This window comes from Euprymna scolopes, chromosome 6 (assembly GCF_053919585.1).
Source record: "Euprymna scolopes isolate OS-2025 chromosome 6, ASM5391958v1, whole genome shotgun sequence".
In the NCBI taxonomy this organism is placed as follows: domain Eukaryota; kingdom Metazoa; phylum Mollusca; class Cephalopoda; order Sepiida; family Sepiolidae; genus Euprymna; species Euprymna scolopes.
Genome location: NC_136487.1, coordinates 88,733,023 through 88,755,993, shown reverse-complemented (window position 1 = coordinate 88,755,993; position 22,971 = coordinate 88,733,023). Strand labels below are relative to the sequence as shown.

General features: G+C 34.2%; 1 protein-coding gene across 1 annotated transcript in view; it reads right to left on the bottom strand.

Annotated features, from left to right (window-relative positions):
* Positions 1-16,753: 16,753 nt before the first annotated feature.
* The window catches only part of LOC145277768 (uncharacterized), an 82,469-nt gene continuing 76,251 nt past the window's right edge, over positions 16,754-22,971 (bottom strand). The window contains exon 5 of the mRNA XM_080129513.1: positions 16,754-18,909. Within this exon, the coding sequence (XP_079985639.1) occupies positions 18,019-18,909 (891 nt within the window). The 3' untranslated portion in view covers positions 16,754-18,018. The remainder of the gene's footprint in view (positions 18,910-22,971) is intronic.

The following is a 22,971-nucleotide window of genomic DNA, read 5'->3' as shown; positions in this document are numbered from 1 at the left end:
TGGGACACCTTGTATATATATATATATATATATATATATATATATATATATATATATATATATATATATATATATATATATATCTGTGTGTGTGTGTGTGTGTGTGTTTGCCATTATATATAAGTGTATACAACATTGGTGATGATAAAGTAGATACCGGTGCCGACTGACTAATCGGCGTTCCGTGTTCGATTCCGAGGAATTACTTTCATTCTGAACGTTGGCAACAGTCGCGTGGTCCCTCATACGAATAACCGATTATAAGTATGACCAGGACGAAACTAATGCCAACAACAGAATCAAATGATTTCTGATTTTTTTTTTTAGATGAGGATTGTTAAGTTGTATTATTTAGATTTTTTTCGGCCTAACGTTCTCACCTTGAGTGTTATTCTAGCAACATTTCCACTGATGTAACCGCCAAAAGAACCCGTAGTGTAACGGATAAAATACCAAGTAAAATTTGGTTCTATGTAACACTCTTCTGCCGGTTGAATATTGAATCCTCAATGTGGGCGATACTGAGGATTCCTTTCCATATTACTTAAGATTTCAACCGGTTACAGAACATGTAAGCCTCATGAATTAAATTAAAGGTTTCGTTCCAAATTCTATACAGAGTTTGACAGAAAGATTCGAGTATTCGACAAGATACACTTGAAGAAGGTTGAAGATCATACCGGTTGAAACGTTGTGACAATAACCATCAAAATAGGAACAGCAGTTCGAGCAATGCAAATAATACAAAAAAGAAGGCAAAAGTTGTAACACACTGAGTCACACGAACTACGTTACGTTATTATCGTAACTTAGTCTGTCACCCAATCAATATAGCATTCTATCACACGAGAATATGCTTAAACGCTTATTCTATATGACATCAAAAGGGATACATTTTCTCAGCAAAATATATATTATGTATATTTTGGTAGCACGTCATATTTTTAAGCAGATATTTTTAAGGATCAGGAAATAATCTTTTTTCATAATATTTCGTTGGTGTTTTATTTGCTTATGTGCAAGTCGTTTTGTTTCGGAGCTCATGTTACGAGCATTTTTCATCCCAATATATCATCGCCAAGAAAGTTTGCTTTTTGTTCGATATCAGTGATAGAGCTTATGTAAATCTAAGGTTGGAAACGTAGAGTTGACATCACATTAGGACTAAGTTTATGGTCTGAAGAACTAAAGACTAGAAACTACCAGTCGTTATGCATGGTTGACTCTATGTCTCCAAACACACACACACACACACACACACACACACACACACACACACACACACACACACACACACACACACACACACACACACACACACACACACATATAATGATATGTATATATAATGTTTATGTTAATAAAAAACACAATATTAGTCAAATATATTTAGAATTTTTTCTATATTTTTACATCGTTTCCACTTTTCCGTTTATTTTTCTGTACATACCGTCGACTGTTATCCTCTCTCGCACGCACGCACACACACACACACACACGCACACACACACACACACACACACACACACACACACACACACACATATATATATATATATATATATATATATATATATATATATATATATAGTGTATTTTATATCACCTATAAGTGTATGTATGTAGATATATATATGTAGCTACATATATATATAATTTGGTATACATATTTTAAAGAGAGAGAGAGAGAGAGAGAGAAAACGAGAAGAGAAAGAGAGAAGAAAATGGGCTCTCCTGTTCGCTACAAATTTCATCAAAATTCAAATTTATTTCCACGTAATGATCTCACTCATTCAACAAAAAGGCACTGTCCATTATTGAAAATGTCATAAAAAATATTCAGATGGACAATCCGGAAGTGGACGGACCGAAAGTTCAGTATTATTCAATCGACAATGGATCTGTTCTTTCCAAAGCTCATACCACTTTGGGTCGCTCCTCCTGTGTAGCCATACTGGAGGTTAATGACTGATTTACCCTCGTTCGATACTCCCTCGCATTTAATATCATTGACGTGACGCACAGCGCCAAAACTCATGCCTTTCTGGTTAGCAAACTTGTTGGATCCGCTTTGCAACCAAATATGTCCCTGGGAATCTTGGATCATGTCGTCGCAGCGGATATCAGCGACGTGACGCACTCCACCGATAACCATACCCTTCTGGCTGGCATACTTGTTAGTGCCCATCTGGGCGCCGACGTTCTTATGAGCCTCAGCATTGATGTTGTCGCATCGGATGTCGGCCACATGACGCACGCCACCCATCACCATGCCCTTCTGACTGGCGAATTTGTTGCTACCCATTTGCAGGCCGATGATACCTTCTCCAGCCTTCCTGACTTCTGGATCGAAATTCACCTCATGTGATTCGTGAGGCTTTGGACCGACAGTTGGACCGTTGAATTTATGCTTCTGTGCCTGCAAATAAGATTGAGAAAGAAAAAAGAAAAAAAGAAAAATTGACAGTGGTTCATTAACCGAAGGATTTCGTGTTGGTTCTTTGTGTTTGTTTGAAGACGTGTTTCCCTTTATTATATTTTAAGAGGGAATACGTTATTTTTAAATATTAAATGTTGCATCTATACAATAAACCCGCTATGTATAAAAAATAATCTTATTATTTTTTAAACAGTTCAATCTCAAATATCTCTACACTCAGAATAGCAATGTATATCAGGTTAGCTTTCTTAGTTGTTCCTGCAAGCGACTTCATAGTTATTGGGTAGTGGGGGAATTGTTGATTGTCCATTATTTACCACACTATTATAAAGTAGTTTTTAATATGTAGACAATTTATAGAAGGCTATTAACAATGCGGAAATATGCATGCGTTAATGTAATTGATTTTTCGTAAAATTTTACTTGCTTCAAACTTTTCACTTAGTTCACTGGAGATGTATCTGTGAAACCAGTATATTATAATATTTCAGGGAAAACTCCCCTCCTCAAAGGATTCTATTCCTTTACTCCCAGATCTATAACAGCGGATCTGCAGCAAATGCAAGCTGCAGCAAAACAAACGCGAGATAAATGTATCAATTTCAATTAATTACATGTTGGTTCTACTTTAAATGTATTTATTGTGTTTAGTCTAATTAGATCTCATAGTTATTATTATTATTATTATTATTATTATTATTATTATTATTATTATTATTTAAAATGCTTCCCCACGGGACAGAGTTAGACACCAGGGTCGTTTTTTTAATGTGGATTATTATATTTATAGGCTCACAAGGTGCTTTCAAACAGGTCATAAAGGATCTCTCCTTTAAAACAAGCTGTGGGGTTCCCTGCAAGCTGGGGGACAACAAGTCCCCCCAGTTTTCCAGTACTCTCCACCTCTTCTGATATCATTTGCAAATAAATTTGCATTATCGCAACAGGTCCCCTGTTCTTGTAAGTAAGTAAAAATGAGATAGAATAGTCCGAGAATTCGAACCTGGGAAACTAGGTTTGGAATTAAGATTCAGGAGAGTTTAAAATAAATAAGCAGATATGTTTATTGAAAAGGAATTCGTTGTTTAGAAATGTTATTGAAAAAGGAATTTGATGATTCAATTCTGTTTATGAAAATGAAATTAAATTGAGGTTATCTAGATCCGAACAAAAGAAAATGTTAAACATATTTGAAAATAGGTTAGGCCGAAAATAGGCTAGAAGAATTCGGTCTACAGAATGGGATAGACATGTGAGGAACAGTGCATGTTTTAGACACGTAAGGCATGTCAGACTACAGGATCGATATGCACGTTTTTTGGCCATGCGATGACGTCATGGCTGAGAGATAAGTTGTCAAGTTGTCAATATAGTTAGAGCTTTAATGAGACAAACAGATAGTGCCGAGGCAGAGAGGAGAGGGGGTCGGAAAGAGTCGGACAGGCAGAGCTGACATTGGTCAGAAGGAATCTCCCTTTGGAAGCGAAAGGAGAAGTTGAAATCATGTAGAACTTTGAATTTCTTAATGCGAAATCATTGACCGGTCGAAGAAATAAAGGACGTCATCATATTTTGTAACCAGCGTCTTGTGTTGTGTCATTCTACAAACAAAAGTATTGTGAATTTATATTAATTATGAACGTGTGTTCCACTCATCTGTATAATGAACTTTGTGTATAGACCCCATCTTAAGAATGTGTCTCCCTCAGCTAGTCTAAGTAATGACTGTCCCTTCTTATGATAAAATAACTAATAATCATTCCTCTCCAAATATACGTACTAAGAAAATATATGTTATAAAAACACTCCCAGAACTGTATAAATGCCTCCCTTCTATCTCTTCTATCTATCCCCCTCTCATTGTGTATAACATGTCACCGTCAGTATTAAAAATGTACCCTCTTCATATATACCGATCTGTCTCTCTATAATATGAACACTCAACAAATATATAATATTCATCTCTTAAATATAACCCAGTATACAACAACATTACGGTGGAATAAAATCTCTATCTATCTATCTATCTATCTATCTATCTATCTATCTATCTATCTATCTATCTATCTAAAAGGAACTGTGTGTGCGTGAGTTCGTTCACTATGGACTCGGAAACGGCAGGGCTGATGTTTTTTTGAAATTTCACGCAACTGTACTTTATATATTCTTAGATAATTTTTGTATCAGAATGCCTTCGATAAGTATCGATAATCGATAATCGAAATAATCCGTTGAAAGAAGGAACAGGCGATTTTTTTACCAAAGTTAACACCTTACACAGCCTAACATCACAAGTAGATTTGAAAAGTTTTATTACCACACAAACAGAAAGGCCCGATATATAAAATCAACAGTAGGTTCTTTGGTATTCGAAATGAATGTTTCTGTTTAAAGCACATTTGAACCATGATACTTGATTTTTTTCATTTTAAACTTAAATTCAAGCCATTATCACTGCACAAGCAGTAATACAAGCCATATAAAATCAACAGTAGGTTTTTTGATATGACAGGGGCGCGTTCGAAATATATGCTTCTGTTTAGAGCACAACTGAAGCATAATACTTGACTTTTGCATTTTAAACTTTAATTCAACCCATTATATATAAATATAATTTTATAAAATCAACAGTAGGTTCTCTACAGTGCAATATAGACTACAATGTATTGTGGAGTAAGTCACTCTGGGGAAGTACGTGAAGCTTTCTCTGTGCATCGCGATGGGTCTCCAACTAGAGCAGGCAATCGATCGAGTTGATGATAATTAAAATATGGGAGTCTGAAACATTCGGTGTCCACCATTTAATCCCGAGCAACGCCGGGTGTTCCTGCTAGTTATCACTAATTTGACATTTAAGGTACTGGGTAAACTGCATTTTTCTATTCCCCACGTAGCAAAAGCTCAAACATAATGAGCGTTTTGTGCTATGGTATTTAGATAAAAACACGACTGACATAATTAGAATCGTAAGGCGTTATGTACTCGGCGAATACATCTAGGTGTTCTAATGCTATCAATGTGTTTAGAATGTCTGTAACGTTTTTGGATTGATGATACTTTTCCATTTGTTAACAAAAGGTGAAGAGACTACTTTAAGATTATTCTCTTTTTTATATTCCGTCTTTATAGTGACGACAACTCTGTGTGCTTCTTCATTTTTCTGTAATTATAGGAATTTCTATTGATAAGCTTGAAATATATAAAAATATAAAGCGTATTATAAATAATATTTCTGTTATAGTAAAAATTACGTGTCTAAGCAAAAAGTTTTGTTTTTGAATTTTGGGGATGACGATTGATAATTCGTATTATTTGAATTATTCGGACTACTGTTAACACCTTGAGTGTTATTTTTTCAATGCTTCGGTCGGTGTAATCCCGACCCGCGAATAAAGTATTTGTAGAATTCAGTTGTAAGTTATACTTTTCTGGAGGTTGAAAAGTTTTGACATTCACGAAAAACACTCGTCTTTCTGAAACCACTATCAATAATTTCCCCCATTCTTATCTATGCCTAAACCTAAATGTAGATTCCATGAATAAAGCTTCTTTCTTAGAACTGCACGCCTGTGGAATTCTGTCCCGTTTTCCTGCTTTCCAAACTGACTATAATATCGTTGTCTTCAAGTTCAACTTGAACAAATTCTTGTCCCCCTTAAGTAATCCAATTTATCAAATTTCCACTACTAACGATCACTACGATATGTTCCCTTTAACTACTGTACACTCATCGATAAGTGGTGTAAAAAAAATTAAATCCTCAGTGCGGGCGATATAAAAATACAATTGTCGATTACTTAGGATATTACTCGAATCATAGCTGACAGAATGAGAACGTGCTACGTCCGTAATTAAAGAGTTACATTCGAAATCCTGTGCAGATGTCCGAATTTGACAGAAAGATTCCGGCGTTCGACAATAGACACCGGAAGAATGTCGAAAGCTACATCGACCGAAACGTTATGAAAATACTATTCAAGATGAGAACAGTAGCCCGAATAATCTAAATAATACGAAACAATGTTTTATATACCCATTTAATAATAGACCATATCGTACGAGATGCATTGTATTTGAAACTATTATACAAAATAGTTTTATTTCAAAATATCTTTAAAGAAAAATTGAAAATTTAATATGTCATTCAAGATTGCATATTGTGTTGTAACACATTTTAAGTAGTTCTAATTTTTTTACGGAGTTATTTAAAATTTACTGAGTTGAAGTTATGAAAATTAACATAAATATTTTTATGGTGTTACGATTTTTTTGTATTAACACCATAATATTAGTCATAAATAAAAGGCACACTTATAACAGTACCAGAAAAAACACTTTTGTGGCGATATCAATTTGTTAGTCATCTCAAAACAGTTTAGCAGAGATCGTCAAACGATCAACAAAGCAATTTAGAACATAACAGAAAGCCAGGAAAACATTGCTGAAAAGGGTTGTAATAATTTGACATTGCGAGGTGAACGTCGGCTGATACACGCTATGACGAATAATTCATTACTAAGTAGGTATTTCATAAGACCGGAATTTAAAGAGTAAAGCCTAACAAACCTTTCAGGGTTCTTCACAAAATGGCACAAGTTAATAATTGCTTGCTTAAATCTCCTGCAGCTGATAGGGAGAGACGTCACAATTGATGAGTACTTGAAAACTGATTTCACAAAAGTAATTTTCGTTGATAAAATGGCTCTGATTAAATTGATACCGACGTAGAGTGACAATTTAGACGTGCTGAGTTCGAATCTCATCGGTCCCAAAGAACCATCTTCACTGTGCATATTGGCAATCTTGACGAGGTTGGCTATAGCGTACATTCACTGCAGATCTGATGCACAGCTGTCATTGTTGCACGTTGCAGATCTGAGTTGAAGGAATAGAAACGTTTGAAGAGAGTACGTTTTTCCCGAAATACTGCATTAGGTTGGTGAAAATGTCGGTTTATATATATATATATATATATATATATATATATATATATATATATATATATATATATATATATATATATATATATGTATATATATATATATATATATATATATATAAAACTACTTCATATACTCACATAAAATTAATATACAAAAGTATAAATTTATGCGTAAACTTTACGTATTTGCTTCAAAAGTGCTCAATACATAGGTAGAGCTAGCTTAATCGCCATATATATTTTATATATATATATATATATATATATATATATATATATATATAACGTCAAAAAACGACATTATTTTTGCACCAACATATTAATAATTCACGTTTTTTTTAATGGATCACGAGTTCTTATTTACTTGTCTCCTTACAAAGACAAAGTAAAACAAAAAAAAAAGTCGGTTTTGATTGTGGGGGAAATTGCAGCTCATAAAAGAGTCATTCTGGATTAAGACAAAAATAAATATTGCTTCAGTCTAGAAGAATTTGTCCTTCACTGATCGAAGGCAGAAAGAATGAAGTGTAGAATCAAGTCAAATACTAAATTTTGTTCTTAACCAACAGAATTTGCTACTAGCCAAAATTACTTTCAGATAGGTGGGGTGAAGGTTAGAGGATAGATGCTGAAGAAGCACATGTGACTAGAAAAAAAACCCAACAAAGATGAACTGAGAAGTGATGATCTGCAAAGTTGGCTAATTAAATGTCGATGAAAAAGTCAACCCAAATAGCGCAAACCAAGGCCTCCACATTTTAGGCAACCCTGAGCTGAGCTTGACTAAAATATATAGCCAGAGTTTTCTGAATAAATGTCACAATGATATCGTTTTCAAGCCAATCAAAGTACTATGCCTCTCAGTCACTCGCTGACCTGTTTTGACACAACTAAGAATGAACCTGTCAGAATTCTCTCTCGTTTCTATGATTAAGCGACCCATCGATGACGAAGTGCAAATGGGCCAAAGTTAGGCTTCTCAAAATTCCTGTTGAGGTCGTTTGAAAAGACGTCACATATTGTGTCGTGCTAAACATGTTCCTTAAGCATGCCAGCATAATTAGGATACTGCATTTACTCTAAAATAATAAAATAATCTATATGCATAAAAAGAAGTCAGTCGGATTTTCAAAGTCAGACCCAAACTGCAAGCCGTTTGACATATCGCTATTTGATTTAGGCCACTATTTTTGTTTCTTTTTGTAGTTTTCTCATCTATTATAGATCCAGGTATAATTTCTCTGGTTTTTCTTTCTGATATTTTTTATTTTATACCCGTTTTATATTTTTAGAACAGTCGGAAAATGATTTGAAATGAACAAAAACAAAAACTGCATGAAAACAATGCGAGAGTACATTTTTAAAGGAAATCGATCTTAACAAGGCATGAAGTCACCTGATGTAATGAGCTAAAATTGTACTTCAAAGTAAAAACTAGTCACCAATAAGTGTTTGATAGATTTCGACCCAGAAATCAGCAATTCTTCCTCCTTTGTCAGAAACCGACGGAATATGATGACTAAAGGATGAAAGACGAGAAATGCGAGGCTGCCAAAAGTAGGATAAACTTTTTTCGAGCGTAGATTTCATCAGGTTATATGATTCAACATTAACCGCTTTAACTAAGGAATTGAGATTGCATTTTTTTCTGATCGGAATCAGCATCTATCAATTAACCTCAAAGCAAAGTATACTTGGACAGCGTGCAATGTTTTCATACAAAGATAAGCAAATGTTTTCAAGCTGTTAAGCTGAAAGAACGTTGGAACTCAAGAATAAACATGGTTAAAAAAAAGCCGAAAGAGACAGAGATGTTTATTATTCACTAATTCTATTTTCTTTATTAATGTCCTCATTAAAGCTCTCTTCCGACAATCGGCATGAATCAAAAACATTGTATTTTTCTCACTTCTTAGCGAACGTAATATCGTAAGGGTGAGAGGTCCCAGCTATAATCAAAGCAGTCGAATCTTAGCTTGAAATACTTTTCACGTCTAGCCACACTAAAGAGCAGTGACAAGGTGAAACAGTTGTCTGTGGATGATGATCAGTTAAACTCTGTTAAGACGGCTAACTATGGTTGTCCGCTTACGTGACATAAATAGAATTTATTTCTCATCGTGTCGTATAACGGTTGGAATTGGCCTCGTACTCGCCGAATCGATATTAATTAAAACATAGTTCCTTTAATAATATCTATCTATCTATCTATCTATCTATCTATCTATCTATGTGCCTTATCACATCTGTCTTCATCCCTCCCTCCCTCCCTCTCTCTCTCTTTCTTTCTCTCTCTCTCTCTCTCTCTCTATATATATATATATATATATATTTAAGAATGTGAGAGATGATATAATTATTTCTATAGTTAAACAACGTCGCAACTCACACGATCCATGAAAGCCAACAAACCATAAGTTCCAGAAATGCACACACACACACACACACACACACACACACACACACACACACACACACACACACACACACATATATATATACATATATATATATAGTGACATTTTTTTATTTTGTGCAGTTGTGTTTCCTGAAGTCTACAAAAATATTGAAATTTCATCAGGAGGCCAAAAGATTTGAGTTAAAAAAACATTATTCACCCATCCCAGGATTGGCGAAATTATTTCCGGCACAGAACAGTTTGCACCATTTTTATGTCGCCCTAAGAAGATTAAACTAAAAATATAATGTTCCTAAACTTTACGTCATTAATCTTTGTAAAAACCTGTCTCTCTATCGCTCTCCTTTTCTTTATCTCTCTATCTGTCTTTTAGCCAATACTAATATATATATATATATATATATATATATATATATATATATATATATATATATATATATATACGTGTGTGTGTTTGTATGTGTATGTGTGTGCATATGCCTGGTATATATATATATATATATATATATATATATATATATATATATATATATATATATATATATATATATATACTCCTGGTATATACACATACATACCGATATATATGTATATATATAAAAGTGAAAATGTGTGTGTGTGTGTGTGTGTGTGTGTGTGTGTGTGTGTGTGTATACTTCTATACAAAATAACTCCGTCAATTTTCGGTCTAGAGACTCAAGATTTTACATACCGGTTTATTGAGATTTGGGAAAATCTTTTTAATCGGTTTTCAGCCAGAAATTTTGCTATCATGGGTTAAAGTTCAAGTATTAGGCTTTTGAAAACTCTACCAAACTCCTCCGCCAATTTTGGGTCTAAACACTTGACATTGTATATCTAAATTACCTGGACATGGATCAACTTTTTAATTTAATTTGAGCCCGAAAAAATAAATGTTAAGGCGACCAAATTGGGGTCAAATGAAAAAAAAATTGACCTCTTCGGTTTCTATCAAATTACTCAGCCAATTTCTGGTCTAAACATTTGAAATTTTGTCATAAAGGGTATTCAGACATAGAGCAAGCTTTTTAATCCGTTTGGGTCGACAATTTGAGCTGCCAAGAGTCAAAGTTCAAAAGATTTAACCTTTGCGGTGCTTAGCAAACTACTCAGCTTATTTTGGTTCTAAACATTTGAAATTTATACATAACGAGTATTCAGACATGCGTCAAGCATTTTAATCAGTTTTGAGGCGAAAATTTGGCTGCCAAAAGGTCAAAGTTGAAAGATTTAACATTTGCAGATTTTATTAAATTCTTCCACCAATTTTGGGTCTAAACACTTAAAATTTTAGATGTAGGTAACTTGGACATGGGTAAAACTTTGTATTTTGATTTGAGCCCAAAATAATAAAGGATCCAAATTAGAGTCAAAGTTTAAAAAAATTGACCTCTGCGGTATCTACGAAATTACTCAGACAAATTTTGGTATAAGCATTTGAAATCTTACATAAAGTGTATTCACACGTGGGGCAAGTTATGAACAGTAGATAGGGTTCGAGCAAAGCCGGGCGGAACTGCTAGTAAGGAAACAAAGTAGATTTCCACAGAAATATATATATATATATATATATATATATATATATATATATATATATATGTGTGTGTGTGTGTGTGTGTGTGTGTGCATGTGTGTGTGTATGTGTATGACAAGTAAATAAGAACACTACCTTTAACTACAGATGCCCTAAAATCCTCCAACTTCCTTATTTTTTCGCCCATTTTATGTGAATTAGCTTTTAGCGAGGAAATATTTAGTTTTGGAACGATAATTTAATAAAATAATATTGTATATACCTCCAAAAATCTTTTTTGCAAAAGAAAATTGTCGAAATTATACAAAATGTTGAAATTTAAATTACATATATATTTTCGAATTTATTATTCAGATAAATAGTTGTATCTATGCAGTGCTGTCCGGGAGTATTTTTGCTTTAATTTCTGTTTCATTTTTTTTAAATTGTGCCGTGTGTTAAGTTTTGGATTATAAAAGTTGAATTCAATCATTAACGTTTGCCATCTATAATCTATAAATATAAAAGCGAAAATGGGTGTATGTATGTATGTTCGCTTTTTGTGTATGTCCGAGAAAGGCCTTTTTCCGAGAAGTGATCAGTGGACTCACTTCTTAAAACTTTTTATATCACGTCTAAATCATAATATCTACGAGTTAACAACGGGGGTCGCCTGTCTATTTAATTTGCTCGAGTTTGAAAAGATAAATATTCAACATTTTTCAGTCGCCACATGCGCATTAAGCTCTTTCGTATAATAAAAGCGAAACTAATTCTGGCGGCATTTTTCCGGTCGCGATCGCCGGAAACGTCCGAAAGCAATCAGCTTTGATCGATGTGGAGTTTTTCCTTTGGACAATCTCCTTTTTATGGGGTGCTGGTTTTCCCCGTAACATCTTGAGGAAAAAAAAATAAATAAAAAAAGCAGCCCCCGTAGTAAATAAAATACTGCCCCGCAGTTAAAGTTGACCTCATTAAGTCATTAAGTACGGGCATCTGCTAATTCCTTAATATTTAAATAAATTCAAACACGTTACCTTTACTATTTCGTGGTGGCCCAGTGGTTAACGTCGCACTTTTTTTTTCACACTTTAATTTCCAACTTCGCCTCAAGGGTTCGGGTTCGATCCTTCATACTTACCTACCAAAACTTTTTTATTTTACCCCCCCCCCCCACCGACACAAACACCCGGGCAACGCCGGGTACCACCCGCTAGTCTCTATATATAAAAGACAAAACGACATCGCGCGTTTTTGTATGTCCAGCAAAGGCTTTATTCACCGGGGTTCTCAGGAGGTGGTACTGTTCTTTAGAACTTTTTATATACTCCCTAGATCATAATATCGATTTGCGAAGGGGCGTCGTATCTAGATTTATTTTGATCGACTTTTATAAAATTCACGCTATTCTTTCCTCTCGCGTGTTTGTTTGTGTTTTTCGTATAATAGCGAAACTGAATCGAAAGCCAGAAAGCAATCAACTTTTTGTCGGGGAAACCCATCATATCAGACAATTGCTATTCATTTTGACACTCCCTTGTTGTGGGGCGCTGGTTTTTCCTAAGAAACGAAGGGGAAGAAACGAACGTTGGCTGAACTGGCCTCCATGCAACGTTAGTTTCTGCAAGTCAACTTTTTGATTAACATCGATAAATTTCAACGCTTTTAACTTCCTATGGCCTCGTAGCGTAGCGGTAAGATCTCACTTTTCTTTCGCTTTCTTTTCCGCCTTCGGGTTCCTCACGGGTTCGAATTTCTCTTCCTACTAATACTTTTTTTTCTTCTACATCTCCAAACACCCGGCCAACGCCGGGTACCCCGCTAGTATACATATACACTCATGAGCAAAAAAAAAAAAAAAAAAATGGGCCAAGAGCGAAAGAAAAAAAAATCGATTTTTCAATATTTTTCCATGAATTTTTGTTAATTTTAACTGAAAATTTCTATTTTGCAGATCATTATTATTACAGCATATTATAATGAGTGGAAAAATGAATCCTAAAAATGGTAAGATCGCATCTTGGCGAGGATATAAAAACCGAATTGCAGGATTAAGGCATTCCAAAATGACCAAGTACCCAGAAGCTGGGAATATCCCAGAACATTATTTTTCAACATGATGATGTCCCTTCACACACCGCTAAAGTCACAAAAAATCGTTTCCTGATAATTCAATTAATTTGATGTTTTGGCCAGGTCAAAGCCCCGAATTAAACCAAATCGAGAATATTTGGTCCATAATATCTCATACATTAGCTGGAAGAACTTTTTCGAACAATGACAAACTGTGGAAAGCTGTGCAAAGCGAATGGAATAGCAGCTCCTCTTCACGGTGTTTCAATTTGGTTGAGAGCATGTCTAAAAGAGTTGATCTTTTAAAGAAATCAAAAGGGAATGCGATGCCATACTAAGCATTTATTAAAGTAAATGTCTTGTTCTGTGTTATTAGTCTCGTTTAAGTTTTCTTGTTCGATTGTTCTTTGTTCAATATCGCTTTTAGTGCAATAAAATGTATAAAATTTGTTTGGCCCATTTTACTTTGCTCATGAGTGTGTGTGTGTGTGTGTGTGTGTGTGTATATATATATATATATGTGTGTGTGTGTGTGTGTGTGTGTGTGTGTGTGTGTAAATGTCTGAGTATGTTTGTCATGCGAACAAAACCTTCATCCAAAAATAAGACTCATAATCTGTAATTTGATTGAAGACAAAGACGATTGACGTTAAAACTCACAGGTTTTTGCGCCGCAATAGTTTATAATGAGATTATAATCTTCTCAGACGACAGCACTACGCAACATAGTGTCGAAAATAAATAACAAAAAATGAAATGTCTGCATAAAATAAAAATCGTATTTGCTATACTTACCCAGAATTGTTATCTAAATAATCACTAACATTCGAATTCATACAAATATTTCAAATCCATTATTCCATAAAGAATAACTAAACTCTATTTTTTTTTAAAGAATAAATACCAATTTATTGAGTATTAATAACGTACAAAAGATTTTAAAAGTACATCATCTGGCATTGGTATTTTAAAAGTACATCATCTGGCATTGGTACTTGATAATAATAAAAAAAATCGCTTTATGTTTATTTTCAATACGCGTTGATGCTGTATGTATGGAGTTTGCACCAACAATAACTTCCCAGGTTTTATGTCCTCTCTTGATTATCCCCATCTTTCGTCCTTTCGTGATTTCTTATTTTCCGCCTCTCTCTCTTTCTTTTCTCTCTCTCTCTCTCTCTCTCGCTCGTTCTCAATGTGAATTTCGTCTGCATTATTGCTACAAGCTGTCTTAAATTCTTTTCTTTGTTAAAATTAAAAGGAAAATGCCCTCAAGAGGACGTAGTTTTATTAGATAAGGTAGCCACCTGATGTTAAATCTTAATTTCACGTTAAAATTAATATCTGTGAATTTTTCTGAAATTTTTCTTACGTGATAGAATCTAGTTTTTAGAAAGAACGTAAACTAGATATTATGCGAGTTTCATTAATAGTTTAGAGCATTAGGTTTTAATAATAATAATAATAATAATAATAATAATAATAATAATAATAATGATAATGATAATAATAATAAATAAATAAATAAATAATTCATTTTCTTTAATTATTAAGCAAGAATCTATTACTTTTTAAACAAATATTGGTACTTATCCATTTTATGACCCAGTCTCCGGCAGCTTCGCCCTGGAATCTTCCGTCAAGTTACGGAAGCGGCCGAAAAATGCCGAAGCAATTATGCAATCAGCTTTCAGAAGACAAGTTTCAGTGAAAGCGTGAAATTCATTAAATCAAGAATATAAAATATCAATGCGAAATCCTCTCCTTTCTCTCTGTTGTTTTGAATTAATCGCCTGACAATCTTAGCTTCGGCATTTTCCGGTTGTTTACGTAACCTGCCGGAAGATGCCGGTGCGAAGTTACCAAAGATTGAGCCATGAACTGGATAGGTACCCATCTTGAAGCGAGGAATTTCAAATGAAAAAATGAACACACTAAAAAAGTAAAATTCGAGACTTAAATTAAAAAAAAAAACTTTTTAAAGTCGCGAGAAGATATGGTTGTCTATGGTTAGTTTTCATATCCATATCCAAGCAATAACTAAATGCCGTTATTAAATACTTAATCCATTTACCTTTTTTGGTGTCACAGTAAAAATAAACTGATCACAGCATTTGTATAAAAAAGAGTGCAATGATAAAATATTTTTTTAAAACGCTTTGAATAAAATAAATGGAAATAGAAAATATTTTTAATGTATTTTTTTTTTTTACAAATAAAGTTTCGTTGAAAATCGAGTGTGAGTGAATTCATTGCGTACCGTGCAATCGCGAAAAGCAAAAAAAAAAAAAAAAAAAAAAAGAAACGACAAAAACAAAAGAAAAAGTGTGGGTGTGAAAGCGTGTGAGGAATTATCTTTCCCTGAATACCAAAACTCATCTATGTCATCCGTGTTTTATTTAAAAAAATTTTTTTTTTAATTTTTAAAAATATTTTTCAATTTTTTTGGAATTTTTTCGATTATTATTTTATTTGTTTTCAATTTTCAGTGGAATATGTTAAAATCAAACAGAGCTAATTTCAAGTTTTTTTTCTCTAAATAAAAAAGATTAAATTCATAAAATTTTAATATGACGGCAGTTTTAAGAGTTTTTTTTCACATGACCTTGTTTTTATTTCTAATACGATAAGAGCCTAAATGATTAAAGTAAGTATAATTCTTAGTTTTACCTTCAGAAATTTAGGTAAAAGGTCTTACACAAACCATTGGAAACTGATGTACTATGATGCACGTCAAACAACAAATAAATAAACCAAAATTAAAAAGAAGTATACATAAGTAAATAAGAACCATTAAAGTATACAATTACTAAACTCCTTTTCCAACATGTTGAGTTTAAACCACACTTTTAATTATATTTTACACTAACGAAACAAATCCACAATATCTTCACCGACTCATTGTATTAGATATAATTTCTCCATCTAACCACATTATCAAATAATGAAAATATTTCTACCGCATTAAGCCTTATTTAGCTCATACTATTTTCTGAGTGAATAACATTGGTTAGGTAACGAATAAAAACAAACGTTTAATTTGTTTGCACAATGCTATCATATTTGAATTAAATTAAACGTGTCTTCATTGTAGTCCACCTTTCTCTCCCAACTCCTTGACGTCTACAAAAATATAAACGGATAATACATTACATAATATTTCTCCTTTCCCGTTTCTTTTCGATTTTTGCCATGACCTGTTGTAAATTAAACTATTCATTTGAAAATTATACTGTAAAAGGAAATATCACTTTTTTTTTTGCAAATGTATATTTTTATGTTATAACAAATATAAAAATAAAATATCGAAGACACTGTGTGTTAAAAAATGGACACAGTCACTACCATTGTTGAATGGTGATTTTATTGGACGTCGAAACATAGCTGGCGTAGATTTTTTTTTTAGTTTTTTTGTGCAGTTTTTTTTTAAGAATCGAAATCCAACATTTAAAAAAATTAACCGTTCTTCCATTTTTTTAATTTTGGATTTTTAGCTTGCCGTGAATATTTGTGTTTTTTTTTTCTTTTAATAACATTTAACAGTTTAAGCAGAATGACTCTTTAGTAGAAAAATAGCAGCGATTCAGAAGAATTCTTAAAAAAAAAAGTGTCTACAGGGCTTAAAAATCCGTTGTTTCTGCAAAGGCACAGGAAGAATAGAAAACTTAAATTAGGGTTGGGATTGGGGTTGGAAGTGAGAGAGAAAAAATGGAAGGCCTTTTTGACTCAAGAAAATTATGACCATATATATATATATATATATATATATATATATATATATATATATATATATATATATATATATTGGTTCTTATTGCTTTATACTTTGCCTTTTTTAACTTTATATAGTTATTCTTTTCATTGTCATTATGTGCAGGTTTAAAAAAATGTATAATTTTCTTAAGCTCTTTTGATAATTCTTTTAAACTTTTTTATTTACCAAAAGAAAAGTAAGAACAGAAGCAACAGAAAAACAAAACACCTTCTTGAATGTCGTTTTAAATCGCATAAAACCAAAAACAAAAGAGCGATTTGATAGGGACGCTATTTATATTGGGTTATGTCCCCTTTGTAAAACTTGCGAAATGCCTTAGTTTTTCTTTTTGTCTCTTATAGTTGTTATAATGTAGCCCATGAACTATTCTTGTTTAAATGTTTCAAAGACACTGACGTAATCAATTGGGATTAGGACGCTAAGTGGGTGGATAGAGAATGGTGCCGTTTATTTTTTTCCTTCTTCGTTGACCGAAATTTTCGCCATGGACAATGGTCATTCATGGAAGTCCTACATTTGGATGACGAGTTCAAGAGCTCAGTTCGTTGTGTCAATTCGTTGTTGGTAAAGTTTCAAGAGTCTGATATTTCGTTTTGTTTATTTGTTGCTTTTAAAATGTTCCAATTTCTCGTTCCGTCAAAGTTAATTAAAAAAATGTTCATATTTATTTCGTCATGTAGCATTTTTTCTTCGTTTTTATCCCTTATGGCTGCCGTTTGTATTAATTCTTTGCTCTGTCGTTGTTTTTGTTGTTGTTTATTTTCTTTTTTCCCCTCCTTTAAATTACTTCATTTTCTTTTGGTATTACTTTTCAAGCCACCGATGAAACGAGACCTCAATCACAAATATGTCGTGATTTACCGATGTTCATACCGCTTTGGTTGGCTCCATGAGGATTACCGTATTGCAAACTGATGGCTGCTTTACCCTCCTCGGACATTTGATCACATCTGATATCGGCGACGTGACGTACAGCTCCAAAACTCATACCGCTCTGGTTGGCGAATTTGTTGGTGCCGGCCTGCAGACTGAGGTTTCCTTCGCTCTGTTTGTCCATGTCGTCGGCCCTGATGTCGGCAATGTGGCGGACAGCACCGAATGATGTCATTCCCTTCTGGCTAGCGAATTTATTGGTACCGGCCTGGAGGCTAAGCACTCCCTCGGCTTCTCTCACGTGATCATCAGCTCGGATATCAGCCACGTGGCGTACGGCTCCGATGACCATACCTTTCTGGCTGGCACCCTTGTTGCTGCCAGCCTGGAGACCAATAACGGACTGTCCGTCCTTGTCCATGACGTCGGCTCTGATGTCACTGATGTGGCGGACTGCACCAAAACCCATCATGCCTTTCTGGCTGGCGCACTGGTTCGTTCCACTCTGCAGACCGATGTGACCTTGGGCGTTTTGCTCCATATCGTCACAACGGATGTCGCTAACGTGTCGTACGGCGCCAAAGGACATACCCTTCTGGCTAGCGAATTTGTTGGTGCCAGCTTGCAAAGAGATAACAGCGTTACCAGTCTTGTCAAGATCGTCGGCCCTGATGTCAGCGATATGTCGGACGCCACCGATTTTCATACCAATCTGACTGGCGCATTTGTTCGTGCCAGCCTGGAGACCAATGATTCCTTCTCCTGCTCTCAACTGTTCATCAGTAAAACTGACAACATGCTTTTCGGTAGGTTTCGGGCCACAGACAGGTCCGGAGAAACCAAGGCGCTGGGCCTGCAAAAATACAGAAAATACAGCAAAATTAACTCATGGAAGGCTCATAAAATATATTATTATTATTATTATTATTATTAATTTCATTATTATTATTATTATTATTATTATTATTATTATTATTATTATTATTATTATTATTATCGGAACGCGTGTAAATTCCACAGCTGTATCCTTCATTTATTATTGCTGTCGTGCATTCTACGGGTGTCCGACACGAATGCGGACCTCACGATATTATTTTACCAGTTTTATTTAAACAGAAACCTATTACGTTAACTACTCTGATTAATATAGTTTCAGAATATATTTAGTTATAGGAGTCTACCTACAAAATCCTTTTAGGAGTTTATGATTTTATTTCACTTTTATGGACGTCCGGTGCGAAATCAGACGCCACAATCGACTTTTGACAGAAATATACTACAGCCCGAAAGCCAAGAAAATGTATTTTAGTTCGAGTTTCACATTCAACACAACAGTGACATCAAATCTAATTTAAAATTTATCTTTTTTACATTACATCTAAGGCGACCAGGCTATCCCATCTACAAAATTGTTGGAGGGTGATAACATATGTAAGAACATGAAAATGCCTTAGTGTATTTATTATATAGATTAAATGAACATCTAAATACGCTAAATCACCCCACATCTATGTATCGAGTGAGTTAATTTCAGTAATCTTCACCACGACCAATTTAACAATAAATTAAGACCATGCAAGTATGGACCCGTGGTGCCGTGGTTAGAGTACTCGGAAAATTTCAATTGTAAAAGTGATATTCTCATGAAGGTTGAAGGTTCAATTCCCTCAGTGTTGGCGACCGAAAAATACAATTGCGAAGTACTTAGGACCTCTATCTAGTTGACTGGCGGAACAAAAGTATCCTACCCCCGTGAAGTAAATAAAAGGTCCCGTTCGATATTTCCGAGTTCGACGAATTGGACAAAATACAAACTCATCGGTCTAACATTTGCGGGCAATATGAACTGGAACAAATACATAGAGGACATTGTAAAGGCTGCTGCAAAGAAGGTGGGTTCCCTCTATCGAGCTAGAAGACAACTTACGCCTGAGAGTATCCTGTTCCTTTACAAGGTCACCATTCGCCCATGCATGGAGTATTGTTGCCAAATTTGGGCTAGTGCATCTACCACTAGTCTCTCCCTCTTAGATAAAATCCAAAAAAGAGTTGTCAATCTAATCAGTCACACTTCATCAACTAAGCTCCAGCCCCTGTCTCATCACCGCCATATTGCACCCCTGCCTGTTTTACAAATATTTTAATGGAATCTGTTTTGATTAACTCGTTTCACTCGTACCCACTCAACGTACATATCCCTGACAAACCAGCTTAGCAATAAGAACTCACCCCTTCACTGTTGTTGTCCCAAGTGACAGAAAGCTTTCTATTCTAGTAGTTTCTTCCCTCGAACAGATAGACTTTGGAATTCCCTTCCTGCTTCCTGCTTCCCTGGCTGTACTGTTATGCAGAAGTTTAAATGTAACATAAACAAATATCTTGTTAAACTTTCCTAGACATGGCCCCAAATAGTAGCCCCTTACGCCCAAGTAGCGATATGCTTTTTAAGGGGTGAACAAGAGTAAAAAAAAAAAAGAAAACACCTGAAGAAGATCGGAGGTTTCGTCGACTGAAACGTCGTGAAAAATTAAATTAAAGATGAGAACAGTAATTTAAGGAATCCAAATAATACATACAAATATTTGTTTATAAAAAATAACCTACGAAAGTCTCTAGTTACCTACACTCTTGCATATTTTCCCAACCAACTCTCTGATCACCAACACAACCTAATTCTACTAGACATGCAGTGATAATGGCGCATCCACACGTCTTCTTCACTCGTTCATGTTCTCAACTTTTTTCCTTCGTTCTTTATTTGTTTTCCTACTTATCGACACTTACACCTACTTCGCCTGTTCTTAGCTAACATATTTCTGGACACTTATATTGAAATCTGTACTTTATATTCAACGCTTACGTTAATATTGCCCCTAATGATATAGAGTTGTAAGGGTATTATATCATAATACTATATTGCAGTAAGAAAATAAAGCTCAAACTTAAAATAAAAAAAAACACACACACACACACAAAACCAGACACAAAAGCTAGGTGTTTGTTTGAATGTAAAAAGTATACGACTGTGGAAAATACACGCAAATAGTTGGCCAATTAAAGAAAATAATAATGAGTCGTTATTGTTTTAAAGAAATAAATGCGAAAATAAATATTATATGGCAAATTTTCGTGTCTTTTGAATTTCTGCTTTCGGATTTGATAAAATTCATTTTGATGTGCAATTAATCGTGATAATTAAAATTTTTACCGAGGTATTCGACACTGGATCTTTTCTTGTGATTTTTGTTTTGATTTTTGTGGAATTTGTGACATTTCTGGAGGAAAATATTGAGTGTGTTGCTTTTTTAGGGCCTCTACGAAAAATCTGTTCTGAAAATAGTCTACTGCTTAAATTTTTTTATGATTCACTGCATGACTTAAAATAAATATTTTCTTGAAAGAGCTGTAAATAACTTGATTTGAAAATGATTTTAAATGGTCAAAATAAATTTATATATATCACTCATTTGCAGTCAACAGTTTCGTTGTATCATAGCTCTTATGTGTAGTTAGACGGAACGTTTTTCTGTGCAAATTCTAAATTTCAGATCTTATGCAACAGACAGAGATAACACCTTTGTGCTAGCACACTCACTCTCACAATAAGAGCTTCTTCTTCTTCTTCTTCTTCTTCTTCTTCTTCTTCTTCTTATTATTATTATTATTATTATTATTATTATTCACCCCAAAACATATTATTACTTGTATGTAAGAAGCAACTGTTTGGAACCATGTTTACAGGGAACTATGCAAGGAGATGAGCAAGATGTCTGTTTACATTGCATTTAAAATTTTACATATCAAAATTCAGGAAGCAGGAAACAGGACGGAAATTTCAAAGTCTAGCAGTCCGAAGGAAAACGCTACTAGAGTAGAAGGCTTCCTGGCATCAATGGACCTCTACAGTGAATGGGTAGAATTTTATTGATAAACGAGTTTGTCAGAGGTATTACGTTGAGGGGTACAAGTGAGATGAGTTCATCAGATCAGAACACATTTCATTAAAATACTTGTAAAATAGGCACAGGGATGCAACATTGCGGAGATGGGACAGCGGTTGGGACTTAGTTGACAGTGCAGGACCTATTAGATTAGAGATTCTTTTTTGGGTCCTGTTCAAGAGGGAGAGACTAGTGGTGAATACCCCAGTCTAGATGCGGCAACAATACTCCATGCATGAATGAATTGTCGCTTCGTAGAGATATAGGATACTCTCATTTATGAATAATTTTCTAACACGGTAGAAGGAACCCCATTCGTTGCAGCAGCCTTTGCAATATCTTCAGCGTATGTGTTCGTTTCATGTTGTGCGTGGACGTCAAGTCGATAATATGTTTGTTTATTTAAATTCTAGCCACTTGTTACCTAAAGGATTTTATTCTATTTGAAGAATAATGCTTTATGATACACGCCGTCGTTATAATATTTATTTTGCGATAACAAAATTGTAGACGGTTTTACAACCGTTTCGTACAAAATGCAACAATCAAACTTTAAATCTTTTGATACATTTTGATACATTAGTATTTGTCGGGAATATGGATTTGTGAAGTCGACAGTTTACTTGCTTCTAAATTCTTTTCAACTTTCGAAGGGTCATAAAGTAATTTATTGTTTTAACTGACTATTAACAAAAGGTTAAAAATGTCTGACTTGAAATGCATTCGGGTCGATTGAATTTCGTAATTAAATTATTTTAATAGGATTTTTAAAACGTTTATTGTATGCTATTGCATTTTTTTATTTTAACAAATAATCGATTAATAATAAATTAAAAGAAAAAAAATAATGCGTAAGTCGCGTAAATGCGAGAAACACACACAGAAACACGAAGCGTTCTCACACAATCGTATTAATATCGACATTTTAAGAAACTACCGAACACCCGAAATACTATGGGTCATAATACATGCTC